Source organism: Schistocerca serialis, chromosome 4 (assembly GCF_023864345.2).
Source record: "Schistocerca serialis cubense isolate TAMUIC-IGC-003099 chromosome 4, iqSchSeri2.2, whole genome shotgun sequence".
Lineage (NCBI taxonomy): Eukaryota > Metazoa > Arthropoda > Insecta > Orthoptera > Acrididae > Schistocerca > Schistocerca serialis.
The window spans coordinates 122,008,389-122,028,407 of NC_064641.1; the positions used below are offsets into that span (position 1 = coordinate 122,008,389).

Sequence of the window (20,019 nt, forward strand, 5' to 3'; positions counted from 1 at the left end):
ATTCTCGTTCTCATCTTACAACTGTTCAAAAGAAATTTCAGACCGTAACTCCTGTGGTCACTTTTCTGTAACGTATACCACGAGGTGAAGTTTCTTGGACCGCTATGTTGAAATCTAGATTTCAGGCAAAATCTGTGAAATTTTTAATATATGCTATATAACATTTATTTTCACAATTATTTAAGTGCTATTTAAATGCTTCTAGTTTAGTTTATTGCACTAAACAAAGCATTTTACTATTTATCACACAAAAGCACATAATTTTGTGTGGTTATTTTAAATAGTACACATGAATGGACTGTTAGAGTACTGAATTAAAAAAAAAAAAACCCTCAGATTCGCATGGACCAGGGAACTATATCATTTTAATCACCGCTCACAACACATTTGATTTTAACAGAAACTTTAAGTATTTCATTTAATTATTTATTTACATGTCAAGTTCCGTAGGACCAAATTGAGGAGCAAATCTCCAAGGTCATGGAATGTGTCAGTAGAAGGAAATAACAACATAAAAGTAATAACAGATAAAAATAAATGTTCATGAATCTGAAAAAAGTCAGTCCATAAGTTTAAGTCAACACTATCCGCAATACAATAAGAATCAGCTTAATTTTTCAAGGAACTCCTCGACAGAATAGAAAGAGAGACCCATGAGGAAACTCTTCAGTTTCGATTTGAAAGTGCGTGGATTACTGCTAAGATTTTTGAATTCGAGTGGCAGCTTATTGAAAATGGATGCAGCAGTATACTGCACACCTTTTTGCACAAGAGTTAAGGAAGTTCGATCCAAATACAGGTTTGATTTCCGCCGAGTATTAACCGAATGAAAGCTGCTTATTCTTGGGAATAAGCTAATATTGGTAACAAGAAACGACAATAAGGAATATACATATTGAGAGGCCAATGTCAAAATACCCAGACTCGTGAACAGAGGTCGACATGAGGTTCGTGAAATCACATCACTTATTGCCCAAACCGCCCGCTTCCGAGCCTAAAATATAATACCATATGACATAAGTGAATGAAAATAAGCAAAGCAGACTAATTTTTGTGTCGAAGCATCACTCACTTTTGATATAGTTCGAATAGTAAAAATGGTAGTATTAAGTCTTTGAACAAGATCCTGAATGTGGGCTCTCCACAACAGCTTACTATCTATCTGAACACCTAGAAATTTTAACTGTTCAGTTTCACTAATCATATGCCCATTCTGTGAAATTAAAAACATCAGGTTTTGTTGAATTGTGTGTTAGAAACTGTAAAAACTGAGTCTTATTGTGATTTAACGTTAGTTTATTTTCTGCAAGACATGAACTGAGGTCATCCACTGCACTATTTGAAACCGAGTCAGTGTTGCACACAACATCCTTTACTACCAAGCTAGCTAGTGTCATTAGCAAACAGAAATATTTTAGAGTTACCCATAATACTAGAGGGCATATCATTTATATAAATAAGGAACAGGAGCGGCCCCAACACTGATCCCTGGGGCAGCCCCCACTTGACAGTAATCCACTCAGATCCCACATCACAGCCGTTATCAACATTGTGAATAATGACCTTTTTCTGCCTGTTGCTAAAGTAAGAGGTGAACCAATTGTGAGCTACTCACCGTATTCCGTAATGGTCCAACTTCTGGAGCAATATTTTGTGATCAATACAATCAAATGCCTTAGTTAAATCAAAGAATATCCTAGGAGTTCGACTCTTTGCTTAGCCCATCCAGTACCTCACAGAGAAAAGAGAATATAGCATTTTCAGTTGTTAAACGACTTCTAAAGCCGAACTGTACATTTGATAGCAAATCGTATGATAGAAAATGATCAATTTTCCTTACATACACAGCCTTTTCAATAAGTTTTGCAAACACTGATGGCATAGAAATAGGTCTAAAATTATCTACATTATTCCTTTCTCCCTTTTTATAAAGTGGCTTTACTACTGAGTACTATAATCAGGAAACTGGCCATTCCTAAAGGAAAAACTACAAATATGGCTAAATACAGGGCTGACATGTGCAGCACAGTACTTTAATATTCTGCTAGACACTCCATCATAACCACGAGAGTCCTTAGTCTTCAGTGATTTAATTATTGACTCAATCTCCCTCTTGTCTGTATCACAGAGGAGTATTTCAGACATCAGTCTCGGAAAGGCATTTTCCAAGAAAGTTATATGATTTCCTGTACAAACTAAATTTTTATTTAATTCATTAGCAATGCTCAGAAAATGGTTGTTAAATACTGTACATATATCTGATTTGTCAGTAACAGAAATATTTTTACTGCAAACTGACTTTATATCGTCAACCTTGTGCTGCTGACCAGACACTTCCTTCAGAACTGACCATGTGGTTTTAATTTTATCCTGTGAATTAGCTATTCTATTTACATACCACATACTCTTTGCCTTCCTAATAACATTTTTAGGCACCTTACAATACTGTTTGTAATGGGATACTGTAACTTGATTGTGACTATTTCTAACATTTTGATATAATTCCAGCTTTGTTCTACATGATATCCTTATCCCACTAGACAGCCACCTGGGCTGTCCATTACAGCTAGTACCCCGTTTAGAATTTTCTAATGGAAAGCAACACTCAAAGAGCATGAGAAATGTGTTATGGAAAGCATTGTATTTATCATCTATATTATCGGCACTATAAACATCCTACTACTCTTGTTCCTTGACAAGTTTTGAAAAATTCTCTATTGCTGTTGGATTAACTTTCCTACGTAGTTTGTAATTAAATATGACATTGGTTTGAGTACAAAAGCCTTTTAGTGATAAAATTTGTGCATCATGGCCTGTAAGGCCATTCACGCTTTTACTAACAGAATGCCCATATAGTAATGAAGAATGAATAAAAATATTGTTATGACTGTGCTACTTTTCCCCTGCAACATAGTTGGAAAAAACACAGTTTGCATCAGATCATATGAATTTAGGAGATCTACCAACATCCTTTTTCTTGCACAGTCATATACAAAATATATATTGAAGTCACCACATATAACTACTTTCTGGTACTTCCTATAAAGTGAATCAAGAACCCTCTCTAGTTTGAGCAAAAGTGTTCTGAAGTCTGAGTTACAGGACCTATAAGCAACAACATTTAGATGTTTAATTTCACTAAATTCAACTAACGCTGCACAACTTTCAATTATCTGTTCAGTGCAGTGTCGTGATAAGTCTATGGACTCAAATGGAATATTGTTTTTTTACGTACAGAGCTACTCCCCCACCCCGCAAGGAACTCCTTGAGAAACAGCCAGCTAATCTGTAGCCTGGTAAATGAAGCCTCTGAATTATCAAATTATTTAAGGTGCTCTGATATACCAATAATTTCAGAGTCAACGTCTATTAGCAGTTCACTAACTTTATCTCTAATACCTCTCATATTTTGATGATATATGCTAATTCCTTCTCTACTTGGAAACATTACATCCTCTGAAGGTGAGCCCTTATTTAAAGGGACTTCCTTTAAGCAGGTATACCTATCATCTGACTTCAATCTAAAAAAGGTGCAGCTCTAACACCAACTACTACAGGAATTTTTCCATGAGTGACACCACCACCACCACCCAGTACACTGTCGCCTATAAGCTTAGCCAGCCTCCCCTTCCCGTACCTATTGAGGTGCAGGCCATGCCTAGTGAAACCCGATCTACTGATAGACCCAGACAGATCCCCATCACAAGTTTCCTGAAGTTCTTCCTCTGAATGATACTCTGCGATATCAGAACTGTGATCTCTGGCTAATGTAAAATCTTCGTCTTTTTCATTTATTTCTTGATATATATCACTGACACCTACCTGCAAAGACCGACTAATAAGTTGATCAATCTCGGGGAAATTAAAATTGACACATTCGTGCGAACACATTTTGAGCTATAGAGTACTGTACTGAAGAAAACAGGTTCGCAGTTCACGAGGCGCGGTCTAGGAGACTCCAACACCTATCAATAACACGTGTTAAGAATAAACACAGAAGGCGATAACGCAACCGACAACAAAACATCGTAGGCTTGACAGTTTAAGAGGGTTGGGGGAGTATAGAAGCATTCCACCACAACTGGCCTTGGAGAGCAAGTTCGACAATTTTCGTGCGGTCTGAGAGGCCACACCGCGTGAGTTAAAGGTCAAGAAACTACCGGGAATCAGTTGAGTGAAATCAGGCTATCGCACTCCATACGAAGTATAACAAAGGTGACCAGGAAAGTTGTTAGAAGAAGGCGAAACTGTGCTGGTTAATTTTAGCGAACCTGTGTTCGAGAACTTTGCGACCGTTATTCTGTCTCCACCATTTACCCCGTGAAGTCATCCTGATAATAACGTTAAAAGGGAGTTGGACACATATGGTGGCATATGCAGGACGATTGACTACAATATGTAGAAACAAAGGGAGCGAACAGACCACAATGAACCAAGAAAATAATCATAATTTACATATGTCTGGAAACCAATGGTTTTCCCCATACGACGTATTACGACTCAGTAAATTAACATCTTTTGGCAGAGTCCCCGAGGATCCAAACTACAGTTAAGCACTTGAGGGCAAACACATTACAAATCCTCCATGTGGCCACCGTTCATTTAAAGGCAGGCTTAAGCACCTATCATCATCGATGCCTGCACTCGTTCAAAAATCCCAAGTGTGTTTCGAACGCGCTGACCACCATACACAACGTGTTCGTGGATTACGTCTACACTACCAACAGGGCCGGAACACGCGATAATTCTTAAATGTCGCTACACAAAGAAGACCCAACAGGGAAACCAGACGGGCCATTTTATTTCCCAAAATTCGTGCTAAATTAAATTTATTCGCAACTGAGAATATGGACAACCATCAACTGTAGAATGGAATGACGAAATAAAAATTTGTACCGGTGTGGGACTCGAACCCGGATTTCCCGTTTATCGCGAGCTGTCGTCTTACCATTTTTATTGTTATTTTTTTGTTTTGTTTTTAAAACTCATTTTGTTCTTTTTCGTTCGTTGCGTCTACTCGGGGCGGACGTCGCAAGACACCTGTTTCAGTTCGTCAATAATCCGTTAACTCAGTTTTATATTAAAGAGGGCAACTAACCCTTTGACCGAACACGCTGAGCTACCGTGCCGTCGCCATTTGGCTATCCGTGCATGACTAAGACCAGCCCCAAACTTCTATGTCGTCAACCATGCGTCGACAACTGTACCAGCACATCCATTATGTATATTCCCGTACAGATTAGACATTTTAATTGAAAGTCGCTTTCCCAATGTTGGCGGATAAATACGATATTGCAGAGCCTGTCTTATTCTGAATTATGAAGCAACGTTCCTTTGGACATACGTACACGACCAAAGGAACTTCGCGTCATAGTTCAGAATGCATGCGTGCTTGCATGTCTAAAGGAGTTTTGTATCATAATTCAGAATAACGCAGGCAAGTGCAATATCAGATTTGTGCTACGTATTCCCGAAAGGCCACATGAACGTGTGCCTGTGTACCATCATGCATGTACCATATATGCACCCTTTAACCATAAGGAGCATCATAAAAAAGTTGTTTAGTTTGTATTACTGAAAATAAATGTGCGCACGACAAGTAATTCGGGCAGGTAAGAAACGTGACACTATCAACCGATCATCACCGACACGACCCGAAAGGTCAACGGATAATATCGCTGATTTCATTGGTAGCATGTGGGCTCTCATAAACCCAAACGTGTTTGTGGACCTTCTTAGTATAGCTGTCTGTAAATTACACGTTGACTAGGAACTGTGGAGCAATCAAACATGGTGTAAGGATCCATTAGCAGGATCCGGGCTGGAAAACCAGATGCAGTAAGGGCTTAACACTTTGTACGTGATAAGGGTACAACTTCCTCTCGTATAGTATCCGCCGTACGGCGGAAGGGGAATACTTTCTGCTGCATTAGTCCTTCTGATACTTGTGCCCAGCATCGCATCCACTCGTTACAGTATACGCTCCTTCAATCGTGGTGTCTACCTTTATGTCAGATGTAGAGATTAAATGGTCTCGTGGAGGTGCTGATGGGACCTCGTGAAAAAACTACTGTCTTGCTGTCTACTCTGAAGATATGCTTGATGATACAATCTTGCTGCCTCAAATGCTTTGCCACTACCACATCCGTACGTGATAGAGATGTCAGAAGTCATCTGTAAAAGAATGTGGGGCTGTGGCAACCACTTCTAATGACGCATGTGCACAGTGTGTTTGCCGCACACTGTGGGAACTCATAACCTGGAACATAGGATCAGACACTGACACTGTTGTATCACTGGCATAACGTCACTTGTGGATAAGTCTGATAAGGGAAACCATAGGTTTCCGGGCCTATGTTTATTAGGATGACTTGCTCGTTTCATTGTCCTCTACTCGTCCCTTCCGTCTGTATTTATAATTCTCAAATACCCTGTATATTATACAAGTATTTATCAGGTAGATGACTGTGGTTTCGCCCCCATCATCGGCGCCTCAAGGTTCACTTACCACATTGTAAAACTACTAGGCAGCAGATGGTCATAAACGGCGATAGTTTGCTCGTACATGACCGTCAATGGACTAAGTTGTATGGCTACATACTAGAACCCTCTACACATCTACAACAGCTGACACCACACTCATAACATTAACATCACTCCTTTTGCGAGCAGCCAGTCCTTACAGCTCACCCGTTCTGCACATCCTGAGATATAAGTTTTACTCCACTTTCAGCATTGGTCAGAAGCAATCTTCTATCGATCCGCCAATGAGTAAGCTGTTACTGATTTATTAAAAGTTGTCTCTTCCTCCTAGACTTTGGCTATTCTTTTATGCTAACCACAGTTTGTTACCTGTCATTAGGCGTTTAAGATACATGTCTAGGCGATTTCTATCGTCTCTAAGATCCCACATATCTTCTCGCAGTGAGAACATAGTTTGCACCCAGTAACGTTTACAGCACGCGGGGCTTAAATTACCTCCACAGAGTTGTGTGTCAGCTGACATTGAAAGTAACTGAAAGCGGTCATAAAGGGAACGAGAAGTGTCCGATACTCTCTTTGGTTCAAGGCAGCCGCGCGGATGCACAGAACGAAGAAATGTTATGATTTTATGGTTATATTGTTGAGACAAGTATGGAAGAGTTTATGGTTACATCACTAAAAGTACGCAACGCCCAACAAAATAATGAAATGTTGAAAGGACAAACGAACACACCCATGCCCGAGGAAGGACTCGAACCTCCGCCGGGACCAGTCGCACAGTCCATGACTGCAGCGCCTAGACCGCTCGGCTAAACCCGCGCGGCAACGTCCAACAAAGAAGGCGTCGTTGGAACAAGAAGCTACTTTCATAACGACACAAGCCATTGACTTATAACTAAATGTGGTCCATTTTCCTTATTATTTCCATTAGAGTTCATAGTGTCTCAGAAATTTTCATTGTTAAGCTATCGTTGTGGGAGGAGTGAATAAATCGTTACTGAGGTCCAGAAATGTGAAATTTTACCATATTAGTGAATGTAGAATCCATTACCCCTATCCTGAAGCAAAAACACACTCATCTTTACCCCTTCATTTGAGTTATTTGTTTATTCTGTGTATCTAACAGTCTTCCCACAAACACATGTCAGTTTACTACCTGATGTTCTCTCCACAGTCCTACCTGTGCTGTGAAGTGAACTAGTCCTGTCAGTGTAGATTGCCCATTTTGCGTCCATGTATCCAAACTTCATCACCTTTCCTGTTGTCCAGGGTAAAATAAGCACTAATGTCTAGCTCTTGCCAAATGTACTTGGAGGTACTAACCAACCTAAAAACATACTTCTCTCAACAGCTATAATTATTATTCTAAAAATGAAGTACATACGGATTTAATGCTGTTCACAACACTGTCCCTAGACATCAATACAATTATCTGTACATCTAACCGCAACACTATATATATTCGCCTGGCAGGCAGAAGGGCGTGAGCACTCCGCATGCGAATGCAATGTGTGTCACCTGCCTCTTGTGAAAGGTGTAAGACGAGTTCCTGATTAGTTTCTAAAATATTTTTCTCCGCTTACAGACACTCATTCTTAAGATTTTCTTGTTCAGTTTACTAGGGTAGGTAGTATGCAGCACACTGGTTTAGTAGATCCTACTAGTCAGCTGAATCCTCTTTTCTCCAGGGCCGACGAACTCAATAAAATGATGTCTAGCATCGCTGGGAAGCGTAATCGAACATATGGCCTGTAACGAAAGTTGTTCCCCATTACATGATCTATCACACCTGGACGTTTGATGCAAGGACTTCGGAACCCCCTGTAATCAAATGAAAAACAACCACCTTCATGATTTATGTACAGCATACCTACATGAGTAGATATGTTTGGCCGTTTGTTGTCATCAGGTAGCTATCGAGTTGTAGTAATTTGCGCTGTCTGAACATTGTACAAATGACAAAAACTAGACCCCACTTTTCGTGAGCCATGCTACCTAATAATGAATTCTAGAAGAAGTTGTGCATTGTTACTCAAAGACTGTTAGTACCAGAGACAAAATTTACGAATCGCAGACAAGTCGTGTTTCGTGTTTCACACTAATTACTTCTTTGTGAATTTCATTCAATGCTAAAAATCATCTGTGTTACGTCTTCTTACGAAGTTAACTTGTCCCTTTGCCTTGCTGAAATCTGCTTTTTATACAAATCTATTTTTTGTACGTTGTGAATGTTTCGCACACTAGGAAAGGAGATTGGTAGGTCCATTGCGTTTTACAACTTAATATTTTCCTTTCGTGTAAAGTAGAATAATTCTCAAATCGTTCCACTGTAGCGAACGGTCTTCATCCACTCACATTCTGTGAACATTTCTGCAAGCTTTTTTGTGCAATTATTTCTGCAGCTTTCACTATTTCTATTGAAACATCCCATTCAGGCACCACTCATCCCTTCATATCCCTACTGAATTTATGCACGTCATCTAGCATTACTAACACTTGAACAGATACGACTCTGACGGTAGTTGCTCATTCTGCTTTAAATACCCAGTACATACGAGTATATTGAAGAGCCAAAGAAACTGGCACACCTGCCTAACATCGTGTAGGGCCCCCGCGAGCACGCAGAAGTGCCGCAATACGACGTGCCATTGATTCGACTAATATCTAAAATAGTGCTGGAGGGAATTGACACCATGATACCTCCAGGACTGTTCATAAATCCGTAAGAGTAAGAGGGGGTAGAGATCTCTTCTGAACAGCACGTCGCAAGGAATCCCACATATGCTCAATAATGTTCATGTCTGGGGAGTTTGGTGGCCAGCGGAAGTGAGTTTGGTGGCTAGCGCAAATATTTAAACTCAGAAGAGTGTTCCTGGAGCCACTCTGTAGCGATTCTGGACGTTTGGGGTGTCGCATTGCCTTGCTGGAATTGCCCAAGTCCGTCGGAATGCATAATAGACAAGAATAGATTCAGGTGATCAGACAGGATGCTCACTTGCGTGTCACCCGTCAGAGTCGTATTTAGACGTATCAGTGATCCCATTTCACTCAAACTGCACACGCCCCGCACCATTACAGAGCCTCCAACAGCTTGAACAGTCCCCTGTTGACATGCAGGGTCAATGGATTCATGAGGTTGCCTCCATACCTGTACACGCCCATCCGCTCGATACAATTTGAAACCAGGCAACATCTTTCCAGTCATCGACAGTCCAATGTCGGTGTTCACGGGCCTAGGCGAGGCGTAAAGCATTGTGTGGTGCAGTCATCAAGGGTACACGAGTGGTCTTCCAGCTCTGAAAGCCCATATTGATGACGCTTCGTTGAATGATTCGCACGCTGACACTTGTTGACGTCCCAGCATTGAAATCTGCAGCAATTGGCGGAAAGGTTGGACTTCTGCGACGTCGAATGATTCTCTTCATTGCTCGTTGTTCCCGTTCTTGCTGATCTTTTTTCCGGCCATAACGATGCGGGAGATTTGATGCTTGACGGATTTCTGATATTCGCGGTACACTGATGAGTGTTCCTGGAGCTGTTCTGGACGTGTGGGGTGTCTCATTGTCTGCTGGAATTGTCCAAGTCTGTAGGAATGCACAATGAACATGAATGGATGCAGGTGATCAGACAGGATGCTCACGTAATTGTCAACTGTCAGATGCATCAGGGGTCCCATACCACTCCAACTGCACACGCTCCACACCGTTAGAGAGCCTCCAACAGCTTGAACAGTCCCCTGCTGACATGCAGGGTCCATGGATTCATGAGGTTGTCTCCGTACCCGTACCCATTCATCCATTCGATACTATCTGAAACGAGACTCGTCCGACCAGGCAACATGTTTCCAGTCATCAAGAGTCCAATATCGGTGTTGACTGGCCCAGGCGAAGCGTAAAGCTTTGTGTCGTGCAGTCATCAAAGGGTACACGAGTGGGCCATCGGCTCCGAAAGCCCACATCAATGATGTTTCGTTGAATGGTTCCCACGTTGACACTTGTTGATGGCCCAGCATTGAAATCTGCAGCAATTTGCGGAATCGTAGCTCTTTTATCAAGTTGAACGATTCTCTTCAGTTGTTGTAGGATCTTTTTCTGGCTGCAGCGATATCGGACGTTTGTTGTTTTACCGGATTCCCGATGTTCACGATACACTCGTGAAATTGTCATACGGGAAAATCTCCAATTCATCGGTACCTCTGAGATGCTGTTTCCCATTGTTCGAGCACCGAGTATAAGACTCCGTTGACTCTCACTTAAAGAGTGGTAACCCGTCGTTGTGGCAACAGTAACCGATCAAAGAACTGCGCCAGACACTTTTCTTATATAGGCATTGCCGACCGCAGCGCCGTATTCTTCCTGTTTCTGTATCACTGTATTTGAATACGCATGCCTATACCACTTTCTTTGGCACTTCAGTGTATATGTTTCTTAATGTTTTGGTTTCAGGCAGTTGCAGAGCCACCGCGTTTCGCTGCACAAGCACTTCTTCAGCTCACTGCTGCTCTACTCACTGTTCGAGATCGCCTTCACCCTGGCCGTCATGCTGCCGTCCCGTTACCAGGTATCAACTTCCAGCTATGCACTGCGCGTGCCCATTACGCATCCGTGTGTGCGACTACCAGCATGAACGTCCCAACGCAGAACTACCACTACTTAAACACACACACAAACACACACACACACACACACACACACACACATAAACACTGAATAGGGATCCACCTGCAAATAAATACAAGAGTAAAGCTAATCGTTAACTATATTTATAACATACGTGCATATTGTGAGAACTTTGTAATCTTCCATTAAAAAACATGGGGTGTGTGTACACGTGAAAAATAACCACATTTTCCTGAATGTGTTCCCTAACCAACAAAGAGACAGCAGCAAAATGGACTTGAAGACTGTTCAAAATAATATAAAAGTACTTTAATAAGAGCATGAAAACGCTACATCATTTCTGATGCAAAGCTTTTGAGAACTGTGTTGTGGAACAGTGTGTAAGACTACGACAGGTGTTAATAGTGTCAGTGCTACTTTCCTCCTCTCCACTTCTAACTGCCCACATACATATATTTCTTTGCTGACATTTTAGGAAGCAGGCTGTTGTGTATTCCCCCAATAACAACTAATGCAGGCACACAGATTGCATGATTTATTATTGAAACTGTTGTTCCTTGCAAACCTGTTCAAACTACACGTCCTGTATGCCGCCATACACAATTAACTACTTCACACTGATTCTTTTCATACAATGAAAACGTGGTAGGAATTGATAGACTAAACATATTACCGATTACCTCCAAACATACACTTTTCAACGCGTCTGCACCTAGCAAGCGCGGCCGACCAGCTCCCACTAACGTTCGAGGTGACCCAAAAGTCCGTAAACATTTGAAAATGCACTTATTCACGGAATAATGAAGGTAGAGAGGTAAAAATTGCCACTTATGATTGAAATGACATGGAGTTATGTTGAAACCGAAAACGAGTGCAAAAATTGGCCAACAGATGGCGCTGGACAGCAACACGTCAGTGACTCAGCATGAGAATCCTGTCTAAAATGAGCTGTAGCGAGAGTGGCACTCAGATGTTCCAGCAATCGCGGCGTGTTGACTCCACCAGAAAAGATACTGCTCGTGAAGCTGTACTATTAGAATGGAGAATTCGCTATTGCAGTTTTAAGATACTTTCGCCATAAGAAGTGTGTTCGAAGAGGTAAAGGTCTTGACGGGAACTCTCACCATAGTACTGACATGCTGAACAATGCTGTTCACAATATTTACTCTCGAATGTAGGTACTGTTGACGAATGACGACCGACATGTTGAGCATTTTTTTAAAGAATATCGTGTTTGCTAAATTATTGCATTTCTGTCATATGAAGTGCCACCTGTTCGTCATTTTGTGCACTTTCTTGTTTTAATAAAACCCTATGTAATTCCAAACAAATGTGTCAAATTTTACATCTCTACCTAACATTATTCTGTGATTTATAGAATTATCAGTACTTAACGGACTTTTGGGTCACCCTGTAGTACGCCAAGCGCGCCCACGGTACAACAACAACAATAATAATTTACCGTCCATTCACAGCGTGATAAGGTCAATTATAACCGCTGGAGACGGCATGACCATCTGTAGCTGCATTAATATAATACCCAATCAAGAGTAACGCTAAACAATAAACTTACAAAAAAGGCGAAAATTAACACGAGTGAAGATATAAGATCCTCTCAATTGATCGCAAGAGTTCCTTCAGTTTTGTTTAAGATAACTTTAAATGTTTTATTCTCGCACTGAAAAATTTAGAAAATTTAGAAAATTTTTGGCCGTTTTTGATTATTTGTAGTAGTGACAGGATTGCCTCACGCCTATAGCATCACTTTTTCTCTTGATGGCTATACGCTTTCTCAGTTTCCCTGAAATTTCTTCGACAGCTCCAGAGCTAGGATATAATACATGAAAAATTCACAAAAATGCATCCACTTTTATACACGACAGGGATCCCAAACCCTCGAGCTGTACTCAAGAATACGTCACACAAGTGTTGTGCATGCAATCTCCTTTATGCGTGTGCTACACTGTCCAATAACTCTCCCGGTAAGCCGCAAATGGTCATTCACCTTCTCTGCAACTGACTTTATGAACTCTGTCTGTCACATATCGTTCTTCAGTATTACTACTATAAGTGCAGTCCACGTGAGTCCGTAAAGGAGCAGAGCTACAGGTATTGTGTTCTAAAGTTGCAGGAATGTTGGTCCTTCTCATCGGTACTTACTTTTATCGTCTTTAAGGCAAGTTGCTCTTATTACACCAAAGAGAAATTTTGTCGAAGTCATCTTGAATTCCCCCACAGGACGACACTTTCTCTACATAATAGGAAATATTATTCTGTTGCTGTTCACCTTTTCCGTCAGATCATTTCTGCAGATGGAAACCAGAAATAGTCTTATCACGTTGTCCTCGGGCACATCTGATGTTACCTCTGTATGTGATGAACAGCCATAATCCTTGTATACTGGAACACATTCCGGATATGTCGGAATATGAAAACTGCCTGTTGACCTGCATCCACGGTTCACAGGATACTGTGTATGAAGGGGATTTATTGTTGTTTTCTACGAATGGCCCATTCTTATTTATAAACAGACGCTTATACCTCTTTAGACAACTGAGTATATCAGAGCCTAGACTATGCAGCAGACTAATATTACAGAAATGGTCTATAATGTTTAGCGTATACAGTCTATCTGCACTTTATCTCAGTTGCTTGGGAATGTTCCCTGTGCAAGGGATTCACGATAAACAGAAGCTAAGAGAGCGGCGATTGCCGCAGCGACTCTCTGTCAGCGCCTTCATGCTCACTAGTTTTCAACTGATCAGTTCCTTCCCAAGACATGGATTGCTTATTTGTAAATCATCTGTTTGAAAGTTTGTTGTGTAGTATAGTGATGGTAAATGTGTACGATTTTTGTGTGTTAATTACTCGTTAAATATTGCGTTTAACGTCTCTGGCTTCCTTCTACCGTCGTCTTCCCGCAGCAGACTAGTCGACAAGATGCGGTGGAGGGGGTCGGCGTCTCACTATCCTTTAAACTACCGGTCTACCTATCTGCATAGGTTTCAGGTTATCTGCCCCTTCACTCTGCGATGGTAGACGCTGGTTTAGCTGACAAAAGCAGAGTTGACCAAAATTCGAGTAAATACCTACCACGCAAAGGCCAGATGTCTCCAGTCCATGGACAGCAGCTCAAAGTTAAACTATCGAGCGTTCGGGATTCTTGCGTGAGTCGTTTGAAAAAATGTGAAAAAATTTGCTTTTCCTTGGTTTATTGTCTTCAAACAAGGAAAATGTCTGTCAAGTCCGCGTTTAACATCCCGACATCTACACTCCTGGAAATGGAAAAAAGAACACATTGACACCGGTGTGTCAGACCCACCATACTTGCTCCGGACACTGCGAGAGGGCTGTACAAGCAATGATCACACGCACGGCACAGCGGACACTCCAGGAACCGCGGTGTTGGCCGTCGAATGGCGCTAGCTGCGCAGCATTTGTGCACCGCCGCCGTCAGTGTCAGCCAGTTTGCCGTGGCATACGGAGCTCCATCGCAGTCTTTAATACTGGTAGCATGCCGCGACAGCGTGGACGTGAACCTTATGTGCAGTTGACGGACTTTGAGTGAGGGCGTATAGTGGGCATGCGGGAGGCAGGGTGGACGTAACGCCGAATTGCTCAACACGTGGGGCGTGAGGTCTCCACAGTACATCGATGTTGTCGCCAGTGGTCGGCGGAAGGTGCACGTGCCCGTCGACCTGATACCGGACCGCAGCGACGCACGGATGCACGCCAAGACCGTAGGATCCTACGCAAAGCCGTAGGGGACTGCACCGCCACTTCCCAGCAAATTAGGGACACTGTTGCTCCTGGGATATCGGCGAGGACCATTCGCAACCGTCTCCATGATGCTGGGCTACGGTCCCGCACACCGTTAGGCCGTCTTCCGCTCACGCCCCAACATCGTGCAGCCCGCCTCCAGTGGTGTCGCGACAGGCGTGAATGGAGGGACGAATGGAGACGTGTCGTCTTCAGCGATGAGAGTCGCTTCTGCCTTGGTGCCAATGATGGTCGTATGCGTGTTTGGCGCCGTGCAGGTGAGCGCCACAATCAGGACTTCATACGATCGAGGCACAAAGGGCCAACTCCCGGCATCATGGTGTGGGGAGCGATCTCCTACACTGGCCGTACACCGCTGGTGATCGTCGAGGGGACACTGAATAGTGCACGGTACATCCAAACCGTCATCGAACCCATCGTTCTACCATTCCTAGACCGGCAAGGGTACTTGCTGTTCCAACAGGACAATGCACGTCCGCATGTATCCCGTGCCACCCAACGTGCTCTAGAAGGTGTAAGTCAACTACCCTGGCCAGCAAGATCTCCGGATCTGTCCCCCATTGAGCATGTTTGGGACTGGATAAAGCGGCGTCTCACGCGGTCTGCACGTCCAACACGAACGCTGGTCCAACTGAGGCGCCAGGTGGAAATGGCATGGCAAGCCGTTCCACAGGACTACATCCAGCATCTCTACGATCGTCTCCATGGGAGAATAGCAGCCTGCATTGCTGCGAAAGGTGGATATACACTGTACTAGTGCCGACATTGTGCATGCTCTGTTGCCTGTGTCTATGTGCCTGTGGTTCCGTCAGTGTGATCATGTGATGTATCTGACCCCAGGAATGTGTCAATAAAGTTTCCCCTTCCTGGGACAATGAATTCACGGTGTTCTTATTTCAATTTCCGGGAGTGTATTTTGAAATGTTACTGGCTGTCTCTGTACCAAGTCCACATCCGAAAGCGGACAGAAGATATTTAGTCAGACCCGATATTTAAAACGTCCTAAACGGTCACTGACCCACGACTACTGGCGAATTAACACATTCAGTCGTTCAGTAGGCTTCCTGTAAAGGAGTGTGCGCCATAATGTGTCGTTATCTGCACGAAACCCGCCACTCAGAATTTGTGGACGACATGAAATGTTCACACGCTAATATTCCCTTACGTAAACCATTCACAAGGCTCCAAATTTCACAAAATACTCAAAACTGCAGTCGCTCTTCGTCAACGACACGAGAAGGGGTGACACACGCGAATTTCTTCATTTTGGTACAAATTCGATCAGCACGGTTTAACATAGGTTCAAAATGGTTCAAATGGCTCTGAGCACTATGAGACTTAACTACTGAGGTCATCAGTCACTTAGAACTACTTAAACCTAACTAACCTAAGGGCATCACACACATCCATGCCCGAGGCAGGATTCGAACCTGCGACCGTAGCGGTCGCGCAGTTCCAGACTGTAGCGCCTAGAAGTGCTCGGCCACCCTGGCCGGCTTAACTTAGGTGTTTACAGGAAGACGGCTCCCGAGCTACTACATCGACTCATAGACCTGAGACACAAGCCCTACTCAAACGTGCGGGAAACGTTGAATTCCTGTTGGCTAGTTTGTTAAGCAGCCAATCAGATCGTCTCGAGTACTTCTATATTTGCGTTACTTCTAATGTGCAGAACAATACGAGACTGGAATAGAAGGGAGAACCGATAGAGGTATTCAAGGTACCCTCCCCCACACACCATCAGGTGGCTTGCGGAGTATAGATGTATATGTAGATGATGAATGTCAGCCAATCAGATTACCACAAGTAATTTACACCAGAAATTTGGTGATTCCGAAACTAAATCAAATTTAACGAAAACAAAGTACTATTCCTTTCCAAATATTAAATTACTAATAAATGTAATACTCAGCGCCCCTTCTGGCTGCCTTTTACGAAGTCAGACTCATGCGGAAACACGTTAGAAATTCCCTATTGCACAATAACTTTTTCACGCACACATTAACATAGTTTTAATAAAATATCACATTCTCACTTTACGTATGTCCTCCATTCACTCTCTGTCTCTCCAAAACGCACACACAACCAAAAGACGGTGAAATAATAATTTTCCTAAGTACTTTTTATTACGTCATAAATCTGTGGTAATGAAACTAAAGAAAATGTGAGCAAATTAAATAATATAAACCTATCCTCTTCGATATAGTTTGAATTGATACTGTATACGAATACATTACAGTATCTAACTCAGTTTACAATGCCAGCTCGGTTATAATGGTTTTTGGAAAAAATTTATATCTCCGAAAGTATTGAAGATATTGATTTGAAATTTTAACTGTATGGTAGCGTTAACCATAGGATTTGTTGTACTGAGTATGAAAAAGATCCACTAATACTGAACAGCACTTCTTCAGATTCACAGAGAGTATGTGTGACGTATTGCACGCAGCGGTAGGCAAGCATGCGACTCGCTCGGCCCAGCAGCCAGCATGAACTGTGCCAGCGTGAGAACCAAATATTGCTCTTCTCCCGGCTCCAAGGAAAGCTACGCTTTCAGTGCAAGACGACAACTACGTTTCAAAGTGTCTAAGTAGCTTTGCGACTTTCTTTAAGACTGATCCATACTGTTGTGTTGGCAGAAGAGCCAACACCGCGTTACTAGTGGAGACCGAAATGCACGCGTTTTAGCTTACGCAGGCTGACGTGAGGTCTGGAACATGACAAGGAATTAGAATTCAGAAAGCGGACGTAATTAGTTTGATACTTAACTTTAATCCATTAATGATGAACGTCGTTCTTGACGGTACATGATTCACAATATTATCTGTTCAGAATTCATTCTAGCCGGCCGGTGTGGCCGTGCGGTTCTAGGCGCTTCAGTCTGGAACCGCGTGACCGCTACGGTCGCAGGTTCGAATCCTGCCTGATATGTGTGATGTCCTTAGGTTAGTTACGTTTAAGTAGTTCTAAGTTCCAGGGGACTGATGACCACAGATGTGAAGTCCCATAATGCTCAGAGCCCTTTGAACCTTTAATTCATTCTAATTACTGAATATGGCGCCTTGCTAGGTCGTAGCAAATGACGTAGCTGAAGGCTATGCTAAACTGTCGTCTCTGCAAATGAGAGCGTATGTAGGCAGTGAACCATCGCTAGCAAAGTCGGCTGTCCAACTGGGGCGAACACTGGGGAGTCTCTCTAGACTAGACCTGCTGTGTGGCGGCACTCGGTCTGCAATCACTGATAGTGGCGACACGCGGGTCCGACGTATACTAACGGACCGCGGCCGATTTAACGGCTACCACCTAGCAGGTGTGGTGTCTGGAGGTGACACCACGCATACTATCACCAATTACTGTTAGTCTGATCTGCAGAGGGACGTACTCAATCGTGGGAATTCCGAGAACCCCGGGCTCTGCGAACTCTAAGACTCCTTCTGAAGAACCGAACTCGCTTGTTAATTATCACTGCTTAGTTGACGGTTATCGGTTCTCGATTTCAGCTTATCATTTCTCGATTCTAATTTGTCATTTCTCGGTTCTTGCCTCTCGTTTCTCAGGTCTCGCTTCTCAGTTCTCCGTAAACCAGAGGAGACCAAAGTTTTCAGTTTTTTGACTTGTAAGCCTTTCTATTTCGAGCATGTTTCCCTTTACTACAACAAATTCGGGATTGCCACTGATTTATTGACTCGTCAAACAAATTAGAGGGTTGCAGCAGAAAGGTATATTTTGCATTGAAAGATATATAAAAAATGTAATATATTATAGTTGTAATAACAAATACATACAATTCTGCTACAAACTGTTCCATCAACTATCAAAAAATAATATGAAAATACAAAATAACAAAAATTTTGAAAAAGCTTTTGATGAGAATTATGATGTTGTGTAAAGAGTAACGGTACGTGTGGACCCCGAAAATGTAGCCAATTACCGCAGGGAGCTTCATGGTGATTGAGCTGCTGCCTGGGCAGCAGACATCCGTCCTGTGCTGCTACGAATTTTGATATGTGCAATTGCCGTGCGGAGTACGTCTTCTCTATGGATCAGAATAACAGAGTCAGCCTAGTTCTGATTTCAGTTCTGTGTGTTGCTCATACGTGTAGAGAAATTATGACTGAAATAATGCATAATATGTGATATGTAGTATCGTACTGTTGTACCGATTCAGATGAAACTATGCGTACGTGTTTCGGTACGGCTCTAGAAGTCCAGGAGCTACATTAACCAAATTTTTTTGCACATCCTGTTTACTACATGGAACAAAATACTGTGAGGATTGGACTGTACGGCCACACATGTAGGTAGTGATGACAGCGAGAAGATTTAATCGAAAATGATCGATGTTTCCGTAAAATCGACAGTCTTCGTGTAATCCAGGTCAATTGATAAAAAATAACACGTCTGATGTCATTAATGTCAAAGTTTAATCGAAATAAATCAGTGAGATCATTTAGGAAATTTTTAGCAAAGAAGATAACTCCTTAAAGTGTTATTTAAGAATGTAATCTAAAAAGCATTTTAATACCCCGTTATGCTCTGAGGAATCATTCATCTTCCTCCACATACACCCCCGTCAGCCCAAAAAGATTCGAGATTCGATTAATAATAAAAAAAATTGGTCTGTGCAAGTAATATCTGCATAAGTAGAACATCATGTTTATTTGTGTTTGCAACATTCAGTTGTCATTCGAATATGACCTGAAAACCGAAAGCCAGTTCGTGACCAAATAAACCAAACATTCCACATTATTAGGAAGGATTTTCCTTTTTAATATTAAACGGGAAAACTTAATATGTCTATTTTAATGTTTCTGGCGCTCTGCATAGCCTCCTCACTCGAGTAAAACGCATGGAAGGTTCAGACAAGCATGTGAAACTGTCAAATAAGTTCCATCTTCGGGATGTTGCTCTACTCGTGCCTCACGTTTGCTTGAATGTCTTATGTCATCAAATCGGTTTATGTGAATCTATGCACTTCCTCGTTTTGTGGCAGGTACGCACTGTTAACACCAAGTGATGATATTTTTCAGAAAAGAATTGTCCGTCTTTATCGTTTGAACCAAGTCGCGACAGGCGTGCGGGGCAAACTTTATACACACTTTTATCTTCTTCAAAACATTCACGAGAATGTATTTAA

At 42.3% G+C, this 20,019-nt stretch overlaps 1 protein-coding gene across 1 annotated transcript in view; it reads left to right on the forward strand.

Annotated features, from left to right (window-relative positions):
* The window catches only part of LOC126474309 (corticotropin-releasing factor receptor 1-like), a 260,974-nt gene that overhangs the window by 141,935 nt on the left and 99,020 nt on the right, over window positions 1-20,019 (forward strand). Inside the window, exon 6 of the mRNA XM_050101774.1 lies at window positions 10,929-11,043. Within this exon, the coding sequence (XP_049957731.1) occupies window positions 10,929-11,043 (115 nt within the window). The remainder of the gene's footprint in view (window positions 1-10,928; window positions 11,044-20,019) is intronic.